The sequence below is a fragment of the Anolis sagrei genome, chromosome 11, assembly GCF_037176765.1.
Source record: "Anolis sagrei isolate rAnoSag1 chromosome 11, rAnoSag1.mat, whole genome shotgun sequence".
NCBI classification, from domain to species: domain Eukaryota; kingdom Metazoa; phylum Chordata; class Lepidosauria; order Squamata; family Dactyloidae; genus Anolis; species Anolis sagrei.
This window is the reverse complement of record NC_090031.1, coordinates 2975393-2997335: the sequence shown is the minus strand read 5'-3', so window position 1 is coordinate 2997335 and position 21943 is coordinate 2975393. Positions and strand designations below refer to the sequence as shown.

Sequence of the window (21943 nt, the reverse complement as noted above, 5' to 3'; positions counted from 1 at the left end):
AATTAATTGAATTGTTTCTTTTCTCTCTTTTTCCCTCCCGAAGCTACGAGGCGGGGATTTTGGAGAACCCAAAGGTAAGCCACAATATACATTACTTTCTATTACCTGGACCACACTTGGCACACAGACCCCCCCCCCCCCATGACCCACTATACATCCTGGTGTGATTTAGGGGAGGATGAACCACAGATGATGGGATTTGCAGTACTTTCATCCACATCCAGAGACTACTGCGACCCCCACGAATGACGGACGTGGACCACACTTGGCACACAGACACCCCCCCCCCATGACCCACTATACATGTTGGTGTGGTTTCAGAGAGGGTGAACCACAGAGGATGTGATTTGTAGTATTTTGATCCCCTTTGGCTCCTACTTCCACAGTCTACTGTGACCCCCACGAATGACGGACCTGGACCACACTTGGTGCACAGACCCCCGCCCCCCCCCCCCCCCCCATGACCCACTATACATCCTGGTGCGGTTTAGGGGAGGATGGACCACGGATGATGTGATTTGCAGTACCTTTGTCCACATCCAGAGACTACTCCAACCCCCATGAATAACGGACCTGGACCACACTTGGTGCACAGACCTCCCCCCCCCCCCCATGACCCACTATATATCCTGGTGCGGTTTAGGTTAGAATGGACCACGGATGATGGGATTTGCAGTACCTTTATTCACATCTAGAGACTACTGTGACCCTCACAAATGATGGACCTGGACCAAACTTGGCACTCAGACCCCCCACGACCCACTTTGGGGGAGGATGGACCATGGATAATGTGATTTGTAGTACCTTCATCCCTTTGGCTCTTACTTCCACAGACCACTGCGACCCACACGAATGATGGACCTGGACCAAACTTAGCTCACACACCCCCCATGACCCACTTTATGTCCTGATAGTGTTTGGGGGAGGATGGACAATGGATGATGTGATTCGTAGTACCTTCATACCCTTTGGCTCCAACTTCCACAGACCACTGCGACCCACACTCATGACCGACCTGGACCATACTTGGCACACAGACCCCCTGTAACCCCCTATACATCCTGGTGTGGTTTCGGAGTGGATGAACCATGGATGATGTGATTTGTAGTATCTTGATCCCCTTTGGCTCCTACCTCTACAGACCACTGCAACCCACACAAATAACGGGCCTGGACCGAATTTGGTACACAGACCCCCCATGATCAATAGAACATATTGGAGGGAATTGGCCTTGACATTTGTGAGTTGTAGTACTGGGATTTATAGTTGCAATACCTTCGTCCACATCCGGAGACTACTGCGACCCTCAAGGATGACGGACCTGGACCAAACTTGGCACGCAGACTCCCCATGATCAATAGAGAGATGGATGGAGAGATAACCGCCTCCCTCCCTCCATCTCTCTTTCTTTCTCTCTCTCTTTTCCTCTCTTTTTCCCATTCCCTCCATCCCTCCCCTTTTTGGGGGGATTTGAAACAGATGGTTGAGCCATTTTTCTGCCTTTCTGCGCAAGGATGCCCGATTGAGGGGCAATGAGGCAGCTAATGCCCCCAAAGATAGAAATTTACTTGCTTTAACTTCATCGGGAGGAGAAAGAAAGGCCGGAGGAGAAAGGGGACGGGGGCGCCATTCAGGAGCGCACAAAACAATATCCGCGCGGACGGGTAAAGAATACACCATTTGGCGGCATCCATAGCGCCCCCCCCCCCCCCACACCCACCACGCGGACCGGCTTCATGCACCATTTGCTGCCAATCTCTCTCCTTACATACATATATATACACATACACACACACACATATACACAAAAAACCCTTTTGGACCCCCCGCGGCGCTTCGAGATTTGCCCACCTTTGCGAGCCACGTTTCCCCACTTAAAAAAAAAAAATTAAAATAATATGATAATTTATTATGAAGTTTTCTCCGTCCGTTCCTTCCTTTTGCCTTTTTGGATCATTCTTTCTTCCTTCCTTCCTTCCTTCCTTCTTTTCTTCCTTTCTTCCTTCCTTCCTTCCTTCCTTCCTTCCTTCCTTTCTTTCTTTCTTTCTTTCTTTCTTTCTTTCTTATAAAGCCCAATGGGAACTTTTTTGGGGTGCTTTCTTACATTTTTTGTTTATTTCGGGTTACGTCCCATTCTTTGTCTTGGTTTTGATGTCTTTGTTTTGTTTCCTTCCTTCCTCCTTCCCTCCTGGTTTTGGTCAACTTACTTTCCTATGTTTCCTTCCTTCCCTCCTTCCTTCCTTCCTTCCTTCCTTCATTCTTTTCTTTCTTACTTACATCCTTCCTTCCTTCCTTCATTCCTTCTTTCCTTCTTTCCTTCCTTCCTTCCTTCCTTCCTTCCTTCCTTCCTTCTTCGCTCCTGTTTCTGGCCAACTTACTTTCCTGTTCTTCCTTCCTTCCTTCTTTCCTTCCTTCCTTCCTTCCTTCCTTCCTTCCTTAATTCATTTTTTTCTTTCTTACTTACATCCTTCCTTCCTTCCTCCTTCCTTCTTTCCTTCCTTCCTTCCTTCCTTCTTTTCTTTCTTCCTTTCTTCCTTCCTTCCTTTCTCCTTCCTTCTTTCCTTCTTTCCTTCCTTCCTTCTTCCCTCCTGTTTCTGGCCGTTACTTTCCTGTTATTTCTTCCTTCCTTCTTTCCTATTTTCCTTCCCTCCTTTTTCCTTCTTCTGTCCTGTTTTTGGACAAGTTACTTTTCGATTCCTCCTTCCTTTCTTCTTCCTTTTGGCCAACCTATTTCCCTATTTCTCCTTCCTTCCTCCTTTCCTCCTTTCCTCTTCTTTCTGGCTAACCTAGTTCCCTATTTCTCCTTCCTTCCTTCCTCCCTTCCTTCCTCCTTTCCTTCCTTCTCTTCCTTCCTCCCTCCCTCCCTCCCTCCCTTACTTCCTTCCTTCCTTCCTTCCTCTTTTTTCTAGCCAATGTATTTCCCTATTTCTCCTCCCTTCCTCCCTCCCTTCCTCCCTTCCTCCCTTCCTCTTCTTTCAGGCCAATCAATTTCCCTGTTTCTCCTTCCTTCCTTCATTCCTCCCTCCCTCCTTTCCTCCCTCCTTTCCTCCCTCCCTTCCTTCCTTCCTCCTTTCCTTCCTCCCTCTCTTCCTCTCTCCCTTCCTTCCTTCCTTCCTTCCTTCCTTCCTTCCTTCCTCCCTCCCTTCCTTCCTTTCTTCCTTCCTTCTTTCCTTCCTTCTTTCCTTCCTTCCTTCCTTCCTTCCTTCCTTCTTCCCTCCTGTTTCTGGCCAACTTACTTTCCTGTTATTTCTTCCTTCCTTCTTTCCTATTTTCCTTCCCTCCTTTTTCCTTCTTCCGTCCTGTTTTTGGCCAAGTTACTTTTCGATTCCTCCTTCCTTTCTTCTTCCTTTTGGCCAACCTATTTCCCTATTTCTCCTTCCTTCCTCCTTTCCTCCTTTCCTCTTCTTTCTGGTTAACCTATTTCCCTATTTCTCCTTCCTTCCTTCCTCCCTTCCTTCCTCCTTTCCTTCCTCCTCTTCCTCCCTCCCTTCCTTCCTTCCTTCCTTCCTTCCTCTTTTTTCTAGCCAATGTATTTCTCCTATTTCTCCTCCCTCCCTTCCTTCCTTCCTCTTCTTTCAGGCCAATCCATTTCCCTGTTTCTCCTTCCTTCCTCCCTTCCTTCCTTCCTTCCTTCCTTCCTTCCTTCCTTCTTTCCTCTTCTTTCTGGTCAACAAATTTCCCTATTTCTCCTTCCTCCCTCCCTTCTTTCTTTCCTTCCTTCCTTCCTTCCCTTTCCGCCTTCAAGCAAAACCAACTGCCACCAGTCCAACGGCCTCCAAACTGGCTTTCACTTCTGCGTTTGCAAACAAAAAAAGGAAGGTGGAGAGACACTCTCTCAGCCTCAAAGCCAAACCAATATCTCCAAGCTGTCTATGACTTCAAAGCATTGTCAGGCCTTTATTTTTGCACCCGAAAAGGAGCCAGGCGTTTGCAAAATGGGCTGACGGTCCCACATTTTCCGACGCGATGAACGCGGCCCATAAAATCCTGGAGGAAAACATCTCTCTCGATGGATCTGTCTGTATCTCTCTCTATATACACACGCGTGCATAAGGGTCAGTGCCTTCCCAAATGGGGTTTTTGCATGGCGGTCAATGCCAGAGCGGCCCGCTTCTCTCCATCCGCCTCCAGCTGCGAAAGCGAGAAGGAAAAAGGAAATGGGACCCAACGGAGGGGAAGGAGAAGCAGCGCAGGGGGCTCCCCACAGCCCAAGCCCTTGTGGTGTTGTTGTTGTTGTTGTTGTTGTTGTTGTTGTATCTCCATATCTAGGGTACAAGGGACTCCAAAGGCCATCTAGCCCAACCTCTTTTGTTGTTCTTGTTGTTGTATCTCTAGGATAGAAGGGACCCCTATGTTGTTGTTGTTGTTATATCTCCATCACATCTAGGATACTAGGGACCCCAAAGGCCATCCAGCCCAACCCCCTATATTGTTGATGTTGTTGTTGTTGTTGTATTTCCATCTTATCTAAGATACAAGGGACCTTAAAGGCCATCCAGTCTAACTCCTTTTGTTGTTGTTGTTGTTGTTGTTGTTGTTGTTGTTGTTGTTATATCTCCATCATGTCTAGGATTAGGGACCCCAAAGGCTATCCAGCCCAACCACTTACGTTGTTATTGTTGTTGTTATATCTCCACCATTTCTAGGATAGAAGGGACCCCAAAGGCTATCCAGCCCAACCTCTTACGTTGTTGTTGTTGCTTCTCCATCATGTCTAGGATAGAAGGGACTCCAAAGGCCATCCAGCCCAACCCCTTATGTTGTTGTTGTTGTTGTTGTTGTATCTCCACCATGTCTAGGATAGAAGGGACCCCAAAGGCCATCCAGCTCAACCCCTTATGTTGTTGTATCTCTAAGATAGAAGGGACCCAAGGCCATCCAGCCCAACCCCTTATGTTGTTGTTGTTGTTGTTTGTTTTTTTTTTATATCACCATCATGTCTAGGATAGAAGGGACCTCCAAAGACCATCCAGCCCAACCTCTTATGTTGTTGTTGTTGTTGCATCTCCATCATGTCTAGGATACAAGGGACCCCAAAGGCCATCTAGCCCAACCCCTTATGTCGTTGTTGTTATATCTCCATCATATCTAGGATACAAGGGACTCCAAAGGCCATCCAGCCCAACCTCTTACGTTGCTGTTGTTGTTGTTGTATCTCTAGGATAGAAGGGACCCCAAAGGCCACCCACTCCTACCCCTTATGTTGTTGTTGTTGTTGTTGTTGTTGTTGTTGTTGTTGTCTTTCCGTCATGTCTAGGATAGAATCCTAGAGTTGGAAGGGACTCTCAAAGGCCATCTAGTCCAACCCCTTTCTGCCATAAAGGTAACACCTAATCCCTCCAGACAGAGGGTCATCCAGCCATAGATAGACTTCCATGGATATGACACGTATGATTGAGAGATAGATAGAATCCTAGGGTTGGAAGGGATCCCCAAAGGCCATCTAGTCCAACCCCTTTCTACCATAAATGGAACAGGCGCAATCTGATCCCTCCCTACAGATGGCCATCCAGCCATAGATAGATATGATTGAGAAATAGATGCAATCCTAGAGTTGGAAAGGACCCCAAAGGCCATCCAGCCCAACCCCTTTCTGCCACAAAGGAAAAAGCACCATCTGATCCCTCCTGACAGGTGACCATCCACCCATAAATACATTGCTGCATACGAAGATTCCCAGAACTGCTTACAATGTATTGTTCATTCATTCTATATCTGTACATTTCATTATTTAATGCCAAAGTGTCGTCTGTATATATTTCTCCCTGTTGACGTTCTCTAACGTTTTCCTTTTGCAGAACGAGGCTCCATCCGGTCTCTACACGAAAACCACGGACCCTTCCTTGAGCCCGGATACTCCGGATATATTAGAAATTGAATTTAAGAAAGGTAAAGGTTGAGCTTCTCGTATACTTCTGCGTTTAGAGTCGCTTGTAGGTCTTTTTTCTGAATGCGCACAGACTATGTTATCAGGAGCATATTGGAATTCTGTAACAGATGTTGTTATGACCTTGGTTTCGGCTTTCAGTCTGCTGAGGTTAAATAACTTGCCGGTATACTTCTCCAAAGGCATTTAGAGTGGCTTGTAGGTCTTGTTCTGAATGAGCATAGACTATGTTATCATCAGCATATTGGAGTTCTTGTGTTGTTGTGACCTTGGTTTTGGCTTTCAGTCTGCTGAGGTTAAATAGCTTGTATACTGCTTCTACAAAGGCATTTAGAATGGCTTGTAGGTCTTCTTCTGAATGTGCACAGACTATATTATCATCCGCATATTGGAATTCTATAACAGATGTTGTTGTGACTATAACAGATGTTGTTGTGACCTTGGTTTAGGCTTTCAGTCTTCTGAGGTTAAATATGCTTCTGCAGTATGCTTCTGCAAAGGCATTTAGAGTGGCTTGTAGGTCTTCTGAATGAGCATAGACTATTTTATCATCGGCATATTGGAATTCTGTAACAGATGTTGTTGTGACCTTGGTTTAGGCTTTCAGTCTGCTGAGGTTAAATAGCTTGCAGGGATCCTTCTACAAAGGCATTTAGAGTGGCTTGTAGTTCTTCTTCTGAATGAGCACAGACTACATTGTCATCTGCATATTGGAATTCTATAACAGATGTTGTTATGACCTTGATTTTGGCTTTCAGTCTGCTTAGGTTAAATAGCTTGCCGGTATCCTTCTACAAAGGCATTTAGAGTGGCTTGTAGGTCTTGTTCTGAATGAGTGTAGACTATGTTATCATCTGCATATTGGAATTCTATAACAGATGTTGTTGTGTCTATAACAGATGTTGTTGTGACCTTGGTTTAGGCTTTCAGTCTGCTGAGGTTAACTAGCTTGCCGGTATGCTTCTACAAAGGCATTTAGAGTGGCTTGTAGGTCTTTTTCTGAATGAGCATAGACTATGTTATCATCTGCATATTGGAATTCTATAACAGATGTTGATTATGCCCTTGTCCGGGACAGTCATCATGGAGGGGCTGCAGGATGTTTACAAATTTGTTAAGGCACCCGACTATACTCGTAATAGTAGAGTATGCTAATACTCCTAGTAGTAATACTTTCCGCCACCCTATTAATAACTCAATGCTGTAAATAAAACCCAGTATATTAACTAAGAGGCCAATCAATGGGTTGAATAGAGGCTTCGGACTGAATCCTCTCCGAGGCTTTAATACATTCAAGGGGCGAAAAAAAGCCAGACTGAGCCCCCCCCACGCCCCCCCCCCCCGTTCCCTCCCTTTTTTTGGCTCGTTTATTTGAAGTTTTAATCTAATTATTAACTATTTTAAGAGGGATTAAGCCACTTTTGGGGCCGACAATGCGAGGCGAGCGCCCGAGCTACATAAACCAGGGGAGGGGGCTTCATTCTCCTTTAATAGCCATTTACCACCCCTAGAAATAAATCTCGGGACCAAGGAGGCGGGTCTTTGGGGCCGGAGAAAGCCTATTGAGCCATGATTAGGGCCTGATAATAAAGCGCTGCGATATGCTAACGAGGGAGGCAGATGGGAGAGAGATTAGCTTGCCTTTGACCCCCTTTTGTGGGGGTCCCCTCCTCGTCTCGTCCCCCCTTCCACTCGTTTCAAGACATTTATTGCTCATTTCGCCCCACGTCCTTTCTTGGCCCCAAAGAAAATACAGGGGTGCAATCGCTAATTAATTAAGGCCCAACGACAGTGCAAAGAGGGGCCCTCGCTTGTCTCTGAGTCGCATTTGGGGAAAGAAATAACAGGAGATAAATAATAATAATAATAATAATAATAATAATAATAATAATAATAATAAATATAATAATAAATATAATAATAACAATAAACAAACATAATAATAATAAACATAAACATAATAATAATAATAATTCATAGAGATAGTAGGGCTATTATTATAAGAATAAATATAGTAATAATAATTATAATAAACACAATAATAATAATAATTCATAGAGACAATTGGGCTATTATTATAATAATAAACATAATAATAATAAACATAATAAACACAATAATAATAATTCATAGAGATAATAGGGCTATTATTATAATAAAACATAATAATAATAATAATAATAGATAATAGGGCTATTATAATAATAAAGATAATAATAGTAATAAACATAATAAACACAATAATAATAATTCATAGAGATAATAGGGCTATTATTATTATAATAAATATAATAATAATAAAGATAAACACAATAATAATAATAATAATAATAATTCATAGAGATAGTAGGGCTATTATTATAATAATAAACATAATAATAATAAACATAATAAACACAATAATAATAATAATTCATAGAGATAATAGGGCTATAATAATAATAATAATAATAATAATAATAATAAACATAATAATTATAATAATTCATAGAGATAATAGGGCTATTATATTAATAATAAATATAATAATAAATATAATAAACACAATAATAATAATTCATAGAGATAGTAGGGCTATTATTATAAAAATAAACATCATAATACAACAAACCATCGTAATAATAAACATAATAAACACAATAATAATAATAATTCATAGAGATAATAGGGCTATTATTATAATAATAAACATAATAATAATAAACATAATAAACACAATAATAATAATTCATAGAGACAATAGGGCTATTATTATAATAACAAACATAATAATAATAATAATAATAATAATAATAAACACAATAATAATAATAATTCCTAGAGATAATAGGGCTATTATTATAATAATAAATATAATAATAGTAATAAACATTATAAACACAATAATTATAATAATTCATAGAGATAATAGGGCTATTATAATAATAAGAAATATAATAATAATAAACATAATAAACACAATAATAACAATTCATAGAGATAATAGGGCTATTATTATAATAATAATTATAATAATAATAAACATAATAATTATAATAATAGATATAATAGGGCTATAATAATAGTAATAAATATAATAATAAATATAATAAACACAATAATAATTCATAGAGATAGTAGGGCTATTATTATAAAAATAAACATCATAATACAACAAACCATCGTAATAATAAACATAATAAACACAATAATAATAATTCATAGAGACAATAGGGCTATTATTATAATAACAAACATAATAATTATTATAAACATAACAAACACAATAATAATAATAATTCATAGAGATAATAGGGCTATTATTATAATAATAAATATAATAATAGTAATAAACATTATAAACACAATAATTATAATTCATAGAGATAATAGGGCTATTATTATAATAAAACATAATAATAATAATAATAATAATAATAATTCATAGAGATAATAGGGCTATTATAATAATAATAAATATACGAATAATAATAAACATAATAAACACAATAATAATAATTCATAGAGATAATAGGGCTATTATAATAATAATAAATATAATAATAGTAATAAACATAAACACAATAATAATAATTCATAGAGATAATATGGCTATTATTATAATATAATAAACATAATAATAATAATGTATAGAGATAATAGGGCTATTGTTATAATAATAAATATAATAATAATAATATACATAATAAAAACAATAATAATAATAATGTATAGAGATAATAGGGCTATTATTATTGTGTTTATTATTATGTTTATTATTATTTGAAACACAACAAGATGAGTCAACAGCCAGCAGAGTGTCTGCTGTGGACTCATCTTGTTGTGTTTCAAATAATAATAAACATAATAATAAACACAATAATAATAATAATAATAATAATAAACCTATTATCTCTATGAAGCCACTAAGGTCTATAAGACCGGAGGGACATCTGTCCAGAAGGATTAGATGGTGTTTCTCCTTTAAGGCAGAATGAGGTTGGAATTGGATGGTCTTAATAACAAGAACAACAATAGTAATACTACTACTAACAATAACTAATAACAACAACAGCACTAATACTAGTATTAATGGTGCTTTTCCCTTATGGCAGACTGGGTTTGGAATTGGATGGCCTTAATAACAAGAACAATAATAGTAATACTACTATTGACAACAACAACAACAACAACAACAGATGATAATAACCATAATAACAAATAACAACAACAGATTACGTTTGGAGATGGGGATCCTCCAATGAAAGGACAGATAATAATAATAATAATAACAATAATTATGGTGATGATGATGATAATAGTAATAATGATGATATAATAATGATGGTGATGATGATATTAATAACAATAATAGTGATGATAATAATAAATAATGATGATGATATTAATAACAATAATAGTAATGTTAATAATGATAATTGTAATGATAACTGATAATAATAATAATAATGAAGATGATGATAACAATAGTAATGATGATGATGATATGAATAACAATAATAGTAATGATAATAATGATAATTGTAATAATAACAGTGACTATAATAATAATGATGATGATGATGATAGCAATAGTAATGATGATAATAATGATGATGATATTAATAACAATAATAGTAATGATAATAATTATAATTGTAATAATAACAGTGATAATAATAATAATAATAATAATGATTATAATGATGATGATATGAATAACAATAATAGTAATGATAATAATGATAATTGTAATAATAACTGATGATAATAATGATGATGATAACAATAGTAATGATGATAATGATGATGATGATATATGATGATGATAAAGATGATGATGATATTAATAACAATAATAGTAATGATAATAATGATAATTGTAATACTAACAGTGATGATGATAAAAATGATGATGATGATGATAATAGTAATGATGATAATAATAATGATGATGATGATGATATTAATAACAATAATAGGAATGATAATAATGATAATTATAATAATAACAGTGATGATAATAATAATGATGATGATGATAATAGTAATGATAATAATGATGATGATATTAATAACAATAATAGTAATGATAATAATGATAATTGTAATAATAACAGTGATGATAATAATAACAGTGATGATAGTAATAATAATAATAATGATGATGATGATAATAATAATAACAACAATAATTATTATAATGATAATAATAATGATGATGATGATAATAATAATAATAATAATAATAGATGACTTTGGGGGATGGGGATCCTCCAATGAAAGGACAGATAATAATAATAATAATAATAATAATAATAACAATAATGATAATTATAATGATGATGATGATGATAATGATGTTGATGATGATATTAGACTTCTCTTGGAGATGGGAGTCCCCCAACGAAGGGGACAGATGATAATAACCATAATAACAAACAACAACAATAATTTACTTTTGGAGATGGGGATCCTCCAATGAAGGGACAGATAATAATAATAATAATAATAATAACAATAATAATAATGATAATAATAATGATAATAATAACAGTGATGATAGTAATAATGATAATGATGATAATAACAACAACAATAATTATAATAATGATGATGATAATAATAATAACAGTGATGATAGTAATAATGATAATAATAATAACAACAATAATGATGATATTGATGATAATGATGATGATAATAATAATAACAGTGATAACAGTAATAATGATAATAATGATAATTATAATGATGATAATGATGATGATAATAATAATAACAGTGATGATAGTAATAATGATAATAATGATAATAATAATAACAACGATAATAATTATCATGATGATCATGATGATAATAATAATAGACCACTTTGGGGGATGGGGTCCCCCGAGGAAGGGGCAGGTGAGGGCCTGAGCACCCCTATTCCCCCCCCCCAGGGCTCTTGCCAGCCATTTCCCACCCCTTCCCCCCCCCGCGCCCCCCCCCCCACTTTCCTGCCCCCTTTATTGCCATTTATTGGGGTTTTCCTTCTATGGGACCAGCTCCGTCGGCTGGTGGAACAGACGGTGCCCCATTCGGGACAATGGGGAAGCGTGAAATCGAATTAGCCGAGGCCTTGGCTTCAATTTCAGGCCCCTCAAAGCGAGGAGGACGGGGTCAATGTAATGTGGGGCGGGAGGAACTTTTATTGCCTCCTTTCATTTCCCCCTCCCCGAAAGGGACCCCCTTTTATGCCCTCTCTCTGGGGTCTCCCTTTCGTATTCATGGCCCCTCTCCGCCTTTCGGCTTAGCCACGGCTTTTTAAGAAGTTATTTAGAGTTCATATCTGTCAGGTCTATTTAACGCCAAGGAGGTGATGGTTGAAAAAGGAAGAAGTGGGGTGGGGGGGATAATGGGATTCGGAATACACCCCCCCCCCCAACCAGCCCCTTCCCCAACTAAAGTCTCGCTTTCTTGACAGGTGTCCCAGTCCGGGTCAAAGATGCGAATGCCGGCACCGTTTGCCATTCGCCGCTCGAGCTTTTCGTGTATCTGAATGGGATTGCGTAAGTGGGAAGACGCACTAGAGCTCCTTTTAGGACTTTGGACACGAAATTGTGGCGAGGGGAAATGTCTCCAAATAGGGGAGGCATTAGAAAGGAGACCTAAAGACAGTCCTAAGAGATGGAAGGGACCCCAAAGAAGGTCCTAAGAGATGGAAGGGACCTCAAAGATGGTCCTAAGAGATGGAAGGGACACCAAAGAAGGTCCTGAGAGATGGAAAAGACCCCAAAGAAGGTCCTAAGAGATGGAAGGGATGCCAAAGACGGTCCTAAGAGATGGAAGGGACACCAAAGATGGTCCTAAGAGATGGAAGGGACCCCAAAGAAGGTCCTAAGAGATGGAAGGGACCCCAAAGAAGGTCCTGAGAGATGGAAGGGACACCAAAGAAGGTCCTAAGAGATGGAAGGGACGCCAAAGATGGTCCTAAGAGATGGAAGGGACCCCAAAGATGGTCCTAAGAGATGGAAGGGACCCCAAAGAAGGTCCTAAGAGATGGAAGGGACCCCAAAGAAGGTCCTAAGAGATGGAAGGGACCCCAAAGAAGGTCCTGAGAGATGGAAGGGACACCAAAGAAGGTCCTAAGAGATGGAAGGGACGCCAAAGATGGTCCTAAGAGATGGAAGGGACACCAAAGATGGTCCTAAGAGATGCGAGAGACCCCAAAGAAGATCTTAAGAGATAGAAGAGACATCAAAGACAGTCCTAAGAGATGAGAGAGACCCCAAAGAAGGTCCTAAGAGATGGAAGGGACAAAAAAGAAGGTCCTAGGAGATGGAAGGGACCCCCAAAAAAGTCCTAAGAGATGGAAGGGACCCCAAAGAAGGTCCTAAGAGATGGAGGGCCCCCAAAGAAGGTCTTAAGAGTTCGAAGAGATGGAGGGACCCCAACGAAAGTTCTAAGAGTGGAAGGACCCCCAAGAAGGTGTTAAGTGTTGGAAGGGACCCCAAAGAAGGTTCTAAGATATGGAAGGGAACCCAAAGAATGTTGTGAGAGATGGGAGGAACCCTAAAGAAGGTCCTAAGAGATGGAGGGCCCCCAAAGAAGGTCTTAAGAGTTTGAAGGGACCCCAAAGAAGGTCCTAAGAGATGGAGGGACCCCAAAGAAAGTTCTAAGAGTGGAAGGACCCCCAAGAAGGTGTTAAGTGTTGGAAGGGATCCCAAAGAAGGTTCTAAGATATGGAAGGGAACCCAAAGAATGTTCTGAGAGATGGAAGGAACCCTAAAGAATGTCCTAAGAGATGGAGGGCCCTCAAAGAAGGTCTTAGGTGTTGAAAGGGATCCCAAAGAAGGTTCTAAGATATGGAAGGGAACCCAAAGAATGTTCTGAGAGATGGAAGGAACCCTAAAGAATGTCCTAAGAGATGGAGGGCCCTCAAAGAAGGTCTTAGGTGTTGAAAGGGATCCCAAAGAAGGTTCTAAGATATGGAAGGACCTCAAAGAAGGTCTTAAGAGTTCGAAGGGACCCCAAAGAAGGTCCTAAGAGATGGAGGGACCCCAAAGAAGGTCTTAAGAGTTTGAAGGGACCCCAAAGAAGGTCCTAAGAGATGGAGGGGCTCCAAAAAAGGTCTTAAGTGTTGAAAGGGGCCCCAAAGAAGGTCCTTAATACTTGGAGGGGACCCCAGAGAAGGTGCTAAGAGTTGTCAGGCATCCCTAAAGTAATGTAGTCCAATCCCTTCTTCCCATTTTGGTGGCACTCACAATAGCACTAGGATCATAACACTAGGCTCCTGTTGCTGTCTTCCAAAAACCTTAGGAGTTTGAAGGGACCCTAAAGGTCATCTAGTCCTGCCCTTTGCCACAAGGAACGTCCTTTGGCTCTGATATCCTTCCCTCCTTCCTTCCTTTACAGTGGCAAGCATGGCGTTGGGCGCATCGACATTGTGGAGAACCGGTTTATTGGGATGAAGTCCAGAGGTAAGGTCTTTGGGCGTGTCTGCACTGCAGAATTAATGCAGTTTGGGCCCACTTGAACTTCTGGGGCTCAGAGTTATGGAGTCTTGGTGTTTGCAGGCTGGTGGAGAAGGCAAAAGACCTTGTGGAACTACAACTCCCAGATTTCCATAGCCTTGACGTGAGGAAGATGGTCCAGATCTAGATTGCCAGATTGTGCAGTTTCAAACTGCATCGTATGGTCAGTGTAGATTCATATAATGCAGCCCAATGGCCTTGTAGAACTACAACTCCCAGGATACCATAGCATTAAGCCGGGGCAGATGGTCTAGATCTAGATCGTCACAGATCTAGATCTGTGGCCAGTGTAGATTCATATAACGCATTGCAACAACCTCAGCTATATAATGTAGTGCAATGACCTTGTGAAACTATAATTCCCAGGATCCCATATCATTGAGTAGGGACAGATAGTCTAGATCTAGATTGCCACATAAGGCAGTTTACAAAATGCATCGTATGGTCAGTGTAGACTCATACAATGCAGTGCAACAGCCTTGTAGAACTACAACTCCTTGGGAAACTATAATTTCCAGGATCCCATAGCCTTGAGCCAGGGCAGATAGTCTAGAACTAGACTGCCATATCATGCAGTTTCAAACTGCATTGTATGGTCAGTGTAGACTCATACAATACAGTCCAATGATCTTGTGAAACTACAATTCCCAGGATCCACATGATGCATTTCCAAACTCCATTGTATGGTCAGTGTAGATTCATATAATACATTCCAACAATCTTGTGAAACTATAACTCCCAGATTTCCATAGCCTTGAGCCAGGGCAGATAGTCTAGATCTAGATTGCCATATCATGCAGTTTCAAACTGCATTGTATGGTCAGTGTAGACTCATATAATGCATTCCAACAACCTTGTGAAACTATAACTTCCAGGATTCCTTCGCCTTGAGCAGGGGCAGATAGTCTAGATCTAGATTGTCATATCATGCAGTTTCAAACTGCATCGTATGGTCAGTGTAGATTGATATAATGCAGTCCAGTGACCTTGTGGAACTGCAACTCCCAGGATCCACATGATGCATTTTCAAACTCCAGCCTAGATCCAGATTGCCATATCATACATTTTCAAACTGCATTGTATGGTCAGTGTAGACTCATACAACACAGTCCAATGACCTTGTAGGACTACAACTCCCATATTTCCATAGTCTTGAGCTGGGGCAGATAGTCTAGATCTAGACTGCATATCATGCATTTTCAGACTGAATCGTATGGTCAGTGTAGACTCATACAATGCAGTCCAATGACCTTGTAGGACTACAACTCCCAGGATCCCATAGCCTTGAGCCGGGGCAGATAGTCTAGATCTAGATTGCCATATCATGCAGTTTCAAACTGCATTGTATGGTCAGTGTAGATTGATATAATGCAGTCCAGTGATCTTGTGAAACCGCAGCTCCCAGGATCCACATGATGCATTTTCAAACTGCATCGTATGGTCAGTGTAGATTCATATAATGCAGTCCAACGACCTTGTGAAACTACAACTCCCAGGATGCCATAGTCTTGAGCCAGAACAGATAGTCTAGAGCTAGATTGCCATTTAATGCAGTTTCAGGCTGCATCATACGGTCAGTGCAGACTCTTACAATGAATTTCAGTGAACTTGTAGAACTACAACTCCCAGATTTCCATAGCATAGAACTGGTGCAGATAGTCTCTAGATCTAGATTGCCATATCATGCATTTTCAGACCTCATTGTATGGTCAGTGTAGATTCATATAACGCAGTCCAGTGACCTTGTAGAACTACAACTCCCAGGATGCCATAGCCTTGAGGTAGTCTAGCTCTTGATTGCCACAGAATGCAGTTTCAGGCTGCGTAAATGTGGCCAGTGTCGATTCATATAACGCATCGCAACGACCCTATAGAACTACAACTATATAATGACTTTGTGAAACTACAACTCCCAGGATGTTGCCACTAAACTGCATTAATTGGGTGGTGCAGATGCCCATTTTGCTCCCTTCTAGGTTGGGAAGGAGGCCTTGTTTTTTGACAGCAGCACCTGCCTTCTTTCTTTCTTCTTTTCTTTTCTCTTCTTTCCCTTGAATCCTGCAATTACGCGCGTCTCTCCTTCTTCTTTCCTTCCTTCCTTCTTTCCTTCCTTCTTTCCGTCAAGACGCCCCTCTGCCTCTGACACGCCTGTCTCTTTCCGTGTAAACACACACGCGGAGTGATGGAAATGCCACGACGGCAAACGACGGGTGTCATTTTGGGCCTCGCCGGCTGTCAAAGAACACGCCGAGAAGCGCTTTTTCGGGCTTTTTCGGCTGTCACCGCGTCAGACGGAAATATTACAGCCGTCCGTCTCTCGCACTCCCCTTCCTCGCGTTTTCTTTTCAAGGAAGAGATGAACGCTCCCAGAGAAATCCTTCTTTCTTCTCTCTCTCTCTCCCCCTCTTTTTTATTAGTCCACATTAAGTTTTTTAACACCGTTTTTAACATCGTTTTGAAGACCAGACGGTTTAATTGCGCTCGTCACGTTCTTCCCTTGCAAGCGAAGCACCCAAAAGGTGGAAAATATCAAACCGTTCATCTCCTTTCTCACTCTTCCGCCTTCTTCTCTTCCCTCTTTCTCCTTCTACTCTCTCTCCTTCCTCTCTTCCATGCTTTCCTTTTCCACTCGTTCTACCTTTTCCTCCTTTCATGCTTCCCTTTTCCATTCCCTCTTCTTTTCCACCTTTTCTCTTACAATCTTTCTGTTTGCTCTTTCTTCTCCTTCCACTCTTTTCCTTTCTGCTCTTCCTCCTTCCTCTCTTCCCTCTTTCCCTCTCCGCTCCCTCTCCATTCTCACTTTTCTTCCTTCCTCTCTTCTCTCTTCTTCTCTTCCTCCTTCCACACTTTCCTCTTCCACTCTTTCTACCTCTTTCCCTTTCTGCTCCTCTCTTTTTTCACTCTTTCCCCTTCCACTCTTTCCTCTTCCACTCTTTCTCCTTCCACGCTTTCCTCTTCCACTCGTTCTACCTTTTCCTTCTTTCATGCTTTTTTCCCATTCCCTCTTCTTTTCCACCTGTTCTCTTACATTCTCTATGTGCTCTTTCTTCTCCTTCCACTCTTTTTCTTTCTGCTCTTCCTCCTTCCTCTCTTCCCTTTCACTCTCTCTCCTTTCTCACTCTTCCACCTTCTTCTCTTCCCTCTTTCTCCTTCTACTCTCTCTCCTTCCACTCTACCCTCTTCCATTCTTCCTCCTTCCATGCTTTCTTCTTCTTTCCCTCTTTCTCCTTCCTCTCTTCTCTCTTCCGCCTTCCACGCTTTCCTCTTCCACTCTTTCTACCTTGTCCTCCTTTCACTCTTCCCTTTTCCATTCCCTCTTCTTTTCCACCTTTTCTCTTACAATCTTTCTGTTTGCTCTTTTTTCTCCTTCCACTCTTTTCCTTTCTGCTCTTCCTCCTTCCTCTCTTCCCTCTTCCACCCCTTTTCCCTCTCCCGCTCCCTCTCCTTTCTCACTTTTCTTCCTTCCCCTCTTCCATTCCCTCTCCTTTCTCACTCTTCCTCCTTCCTCTCTTCTACTCTTCCTCCTTCTACCTCTTTCCCTTTCTGCTCCTTTCCTTTCTTGCTCTTTCTCCTTTCCCTCTCTGCTCCCTCTCCTTTCTCACTTTTCTTCCTTCCTTCCTTCCCTCTTCCACTCCCTCTCCTTTCTCACTCTTCCTCCTTCCTCTCTTCTCTCTTCTACTCTTCCTCCTTCCACTCTTTCTACCTCTTTCCCTTTCTGCTCCTTTCCTTTCTTGCTCTTTCTCCTTCCCTCTTTCACTCCCTTTCCCTCTCCGCTCCCTTTCCTTTCTCACTTTTCTTCCTTCCTTCCTTCCTTCCTTCCTTCCTTCCTTCCTTCCCTCTTCCACTCCCTCTCCTTTCTCACTCTTCCTCCTTCCTCTCTTTTCTCTTCCATTCTTCCTCCTTCCGCACTTTCCTCTTCCACTCTTTCTATCTCTTTCCCTTTTTGCTCCTCTCCTTTCTCACTCTTCCTCTCTTCCCTCTTCCACTCTTCCTTCTTCCACACTTTCCTCTTCCACTCATTCTACCTTTTCCTCTTTTGATGCTTTCCCTCTTTCACTCCCTCTCCTTTCTCACTTTTCCTCCTCCTTCCACACTTTCCTCTTCCACTCTTTCTACCTCTTTCCCTTTCTGCTCCCTCTCCTTTCTCACTTGTTCCTCTTCCACTCTCTCTCCTTTCTCACTTTTCCTCCTTCCTCTCTTTCCTCTTCCACTTTTTCTCCTTCCAATCTTCCCTCTTTCACTATTTCCTCTTTCACTCCCTCTCCTTTCACCCTCTTCCTCCTTCCTCCCTTCCATTCTTCCTCCATTCATGCTTTCCTCTTCCACTCTTTCAACCTCTTTCCCTTTCTGCTCCCTCTTCTTGCTCACTCCTTCCTCTCTTCTTCTGCACTTTCCTCTTGCACTCATTCTACTGTTTCCGTTCCTCTCCTTTCTCCTTCTCCCCCCTTCCTCTCTTCCCTCTTCCATTCTTTCTCTTTCCACACTTTCTTCTTCCACTCCTACTTCTTTCCCTTTCTGCTCCCCCTCCTTTCTCACTCGTCCCTCTTCCACTCTTTCTCCTTCCTCTCTTCCCTCTTCCACTCTTTCTCCTTCCTCTTCCCTCTTCCACTCTTTCTCTTTCCACTCTTCCCTCTTTCACTCCCTCTCCTTTCTCACTTTTCCTCCTCCATTCACACTTTCCTCTTCCACTCTTTCAACCTCTTTCCCTTTCTGCTCCCCCTCCTTTCTCACTCTTCCTCCTTCCACTCTTCGCTCTTCCACTCCCTCTCCTTTCTCACTCCTTCCTCTCTTCTTCCACGCTTTCCTCTTGCACTCATTCTACCGTTTCCTTTCCATTCCTCTCCTTTCTCCTTCCTCCTCCTTCCTCTCTTCCCTCTTCCATTTTTTCTCCTTCCACACTTTCTTCTTCCACTCTTACCTCTTTCCCTTTCTGCTCCTTCTCCTTTCTCACTCGTCCCTCTTCCACTCTTTCTCCTTCCAGTCTTTCCTCTTCCACTCCCTCTCCTTTCTCACTCTTCCTCCTCCTTCCTCTCTTCTCTCTTCTACTCTTTCCTCCTTCCACATGTTCTCTTTCTGTTTCCTCTCCTTTCTCACTCTTCCTCCTTCCTCTCTTCCCTCTTCCACTCTTCCCTCTTCCACTCTTCCTCCATTCACGTTTTCCTCTTCCACTCTTTCTACCTCTTCCCCGTTCTGCTCCCTCTCCTTTCTCACTCTTCCTCCTTGCTCTCTTCCACTATTCCTCCTGCCACACTTTCCTCTTCCACTCATTCTACCTTTTCCTCCTTCCACGTGTTCCCTTTCCGTTCCTCTCCTTTCTCACTCTCCTTTCTCACTCTTTCTCCTTCCACTCTTCCTCCTTCCACTCTTCCCTCTTCCCCTCCCTCTCCTTTCTCACTCTTCCTCCTCCTTCCTCTCTTCCCTCTTCCACTCTTTCTACCCCTTTCCCTTTCTGCTCCCTCTCCTTTCTCACTCATCCCACTTCCACTCTTCCTCCTTCCATTCTTCCCCTCCCTCTCCTTTCTTCCTCTTTCCACCCTTCCTCCTTTCCTGAGTGGGGTGGTGGAGGAGGGGGATGTCTTCCACCCGGTTGGAGGCGTCCTCTCTCCCGGTAATTGCATGCCCGGGTCTTTGGTGGGCCTTGAGCGGAGGGGCTACCCTGTCATTTGGCCTGGCTGGAGGGCCTCTCCACCGAGCGGGAATCTAGCCATTTTCTCGGCACGGGGCGGCCCAGTGTCCCGCCAGTGGCAGGGCCCAGCGGGGCGATAATGACAGCCGCCTTCGGCCGCAAGCTGAGCCTTCCGTCAGCCGCATCATTATACCTTTCTCCCTGCGCCCGCCTGCCGGCCTGTCGTTTGTTCGCTCCTTGACAGCTCTTGTCGCTCCTTTCTTCCCTTCCTGGCGTTGGCAGGGATCTACGAGACGCCGGGCGGGACCCTCCTGCACCAAGCCCACCTCGACCTCGAGGTCCTCGCCTTGGACCGGGAAGTGCGCAAGGTCAAGCAAGGCCTGGCCAGGAAGTTCGCCCACATGGTCTACAATGGTGAGCGGCCTGGGTTCGAATCTCCTGTCGCGGGTGCAAAGCCCTGAGTGCCAGTCTCTGCTTCGCATCATGTGCAAGGCCTCAGAGGTCCCTATGGCGTGGGCCAAGAAGGTCATCAGGTTGTGCTGGAGGACCCACAGAAGACCCAGAGAGGACTCACCTTGTGGTGACCAGAATAACAAGATAAAAATAACAAGAACATTAATAATAATAACCAATAATAATATTAATAATAGCAACAATAACAATAACAGTAACAATAATAACAAATAATAATATTAATAATAATAACAATAATAACTAATAATAATATTAATAATAACAACTAATAATAATAACTCATAACAATATTAATAATTACAACAATAACAACAGCAGTAGTAATAATAACTAATAATAATATTAATAATAAGAACAACAGTAATAATAATAACTAATAATAATATTAATAATAACAGGAACAACAGTAATAATAATAACTAATAATAATATTAATAATAACAGGAACAACAGTAATAATAATAACTAATAATAACATTAATAATAAGAAGAACAACAGTAATAATAATAATGAATAATAGTATTAATAATAACAAGAACAACAGTAATAACTAATAATAATATTAATAATAGCAACAGTAACAACAGTAATAATAAATAATAATAATAATATTAATAATAACAAGAACAGTAATAATAAAAAATAATAATATTAATAATAGCAAGAATAACAACAGTAATAATAATAACTAATAATATTAATAACAAGAATAACAACAGCAATAATAATAGTAACTTAGCATAATATTAATTACAATAACAACAGCAGTAGTAATAATAACTAAGCATAATATTAATAATTACAACAATAACAACAGTAATAATAACTAATAATAATATTAATAATTACAATAACAACAGCAGTAGTAATAATAACGAAGCATAATATTAATAATTACAACAATAACAACAACAGTAATAATAACTAATAACAATATTAATAATTATAATAAAAACAGCAGTAGTAATAATAACTAAGCATAATATTAATAATTACAATAACAACAGTAATAATAATAATAACTAATAATAATATTAGTAATAATAACAATAACAACAGCAATAGAAATAATAACTAATAATAATATTAATAATAACAATAATAACAACAGTAATAATAATAACTAATAATAATAACAATAACAACAGTAATAATAACTAATAATAATATTAATAATAACAATAACAACAGAAATAATAATAACTAATAACGATATTAATAATAATAACAACAGTAATAATAATAACTAATAATAATATTAATAATAACAACAATAACAACAGCAGTAGAAATAATAACTAATATCTAGTGCCCTATTGCAATGGCCTCAATTTATATATATTGATATCTAGAGCCTTATTGCAATAGCATCAGTGCACATATATTGATATCTAGAGCACTATTGCAATGGCATCAATGCTATTGCAATAGTGCTCTATATATCAATATATATTGCAATA

The 21943-nt window shown here is 40.4% G+C and overlaps 1 protein-coding gene across 1 annotated transcript in view; it reads left to right on the top strand.

The window, feature by feature from the left end:
• The window catches only part of ASS1 (argininosuccinate synthase 1), a 55990-nt gene that overhangs the window by 22654 nt on the left and 11393 nt on the right, over window positions 1-21943 (top strand). The window contains exons 8-12 of the mRNA XM_067471781.1: window positions 44-74; window positions 5799-5889; window positions 12333-12417; window positions 14264-14328; window positions 20291-20422. Coding sequence (XP_067327882.1) covers window positions 44-74; window positions 5799-5889; window positions 12333-12417; window positions 14264-14328; window positions 20291-20422 — 404 coding nt within the window. The remainder of the gene's footprint in view (window positions 1-43; window positions 75-5798; window positions 5890-12332; window positions 12418-14263; window positions 14329-20290; window positions 20423-21943) is intronic.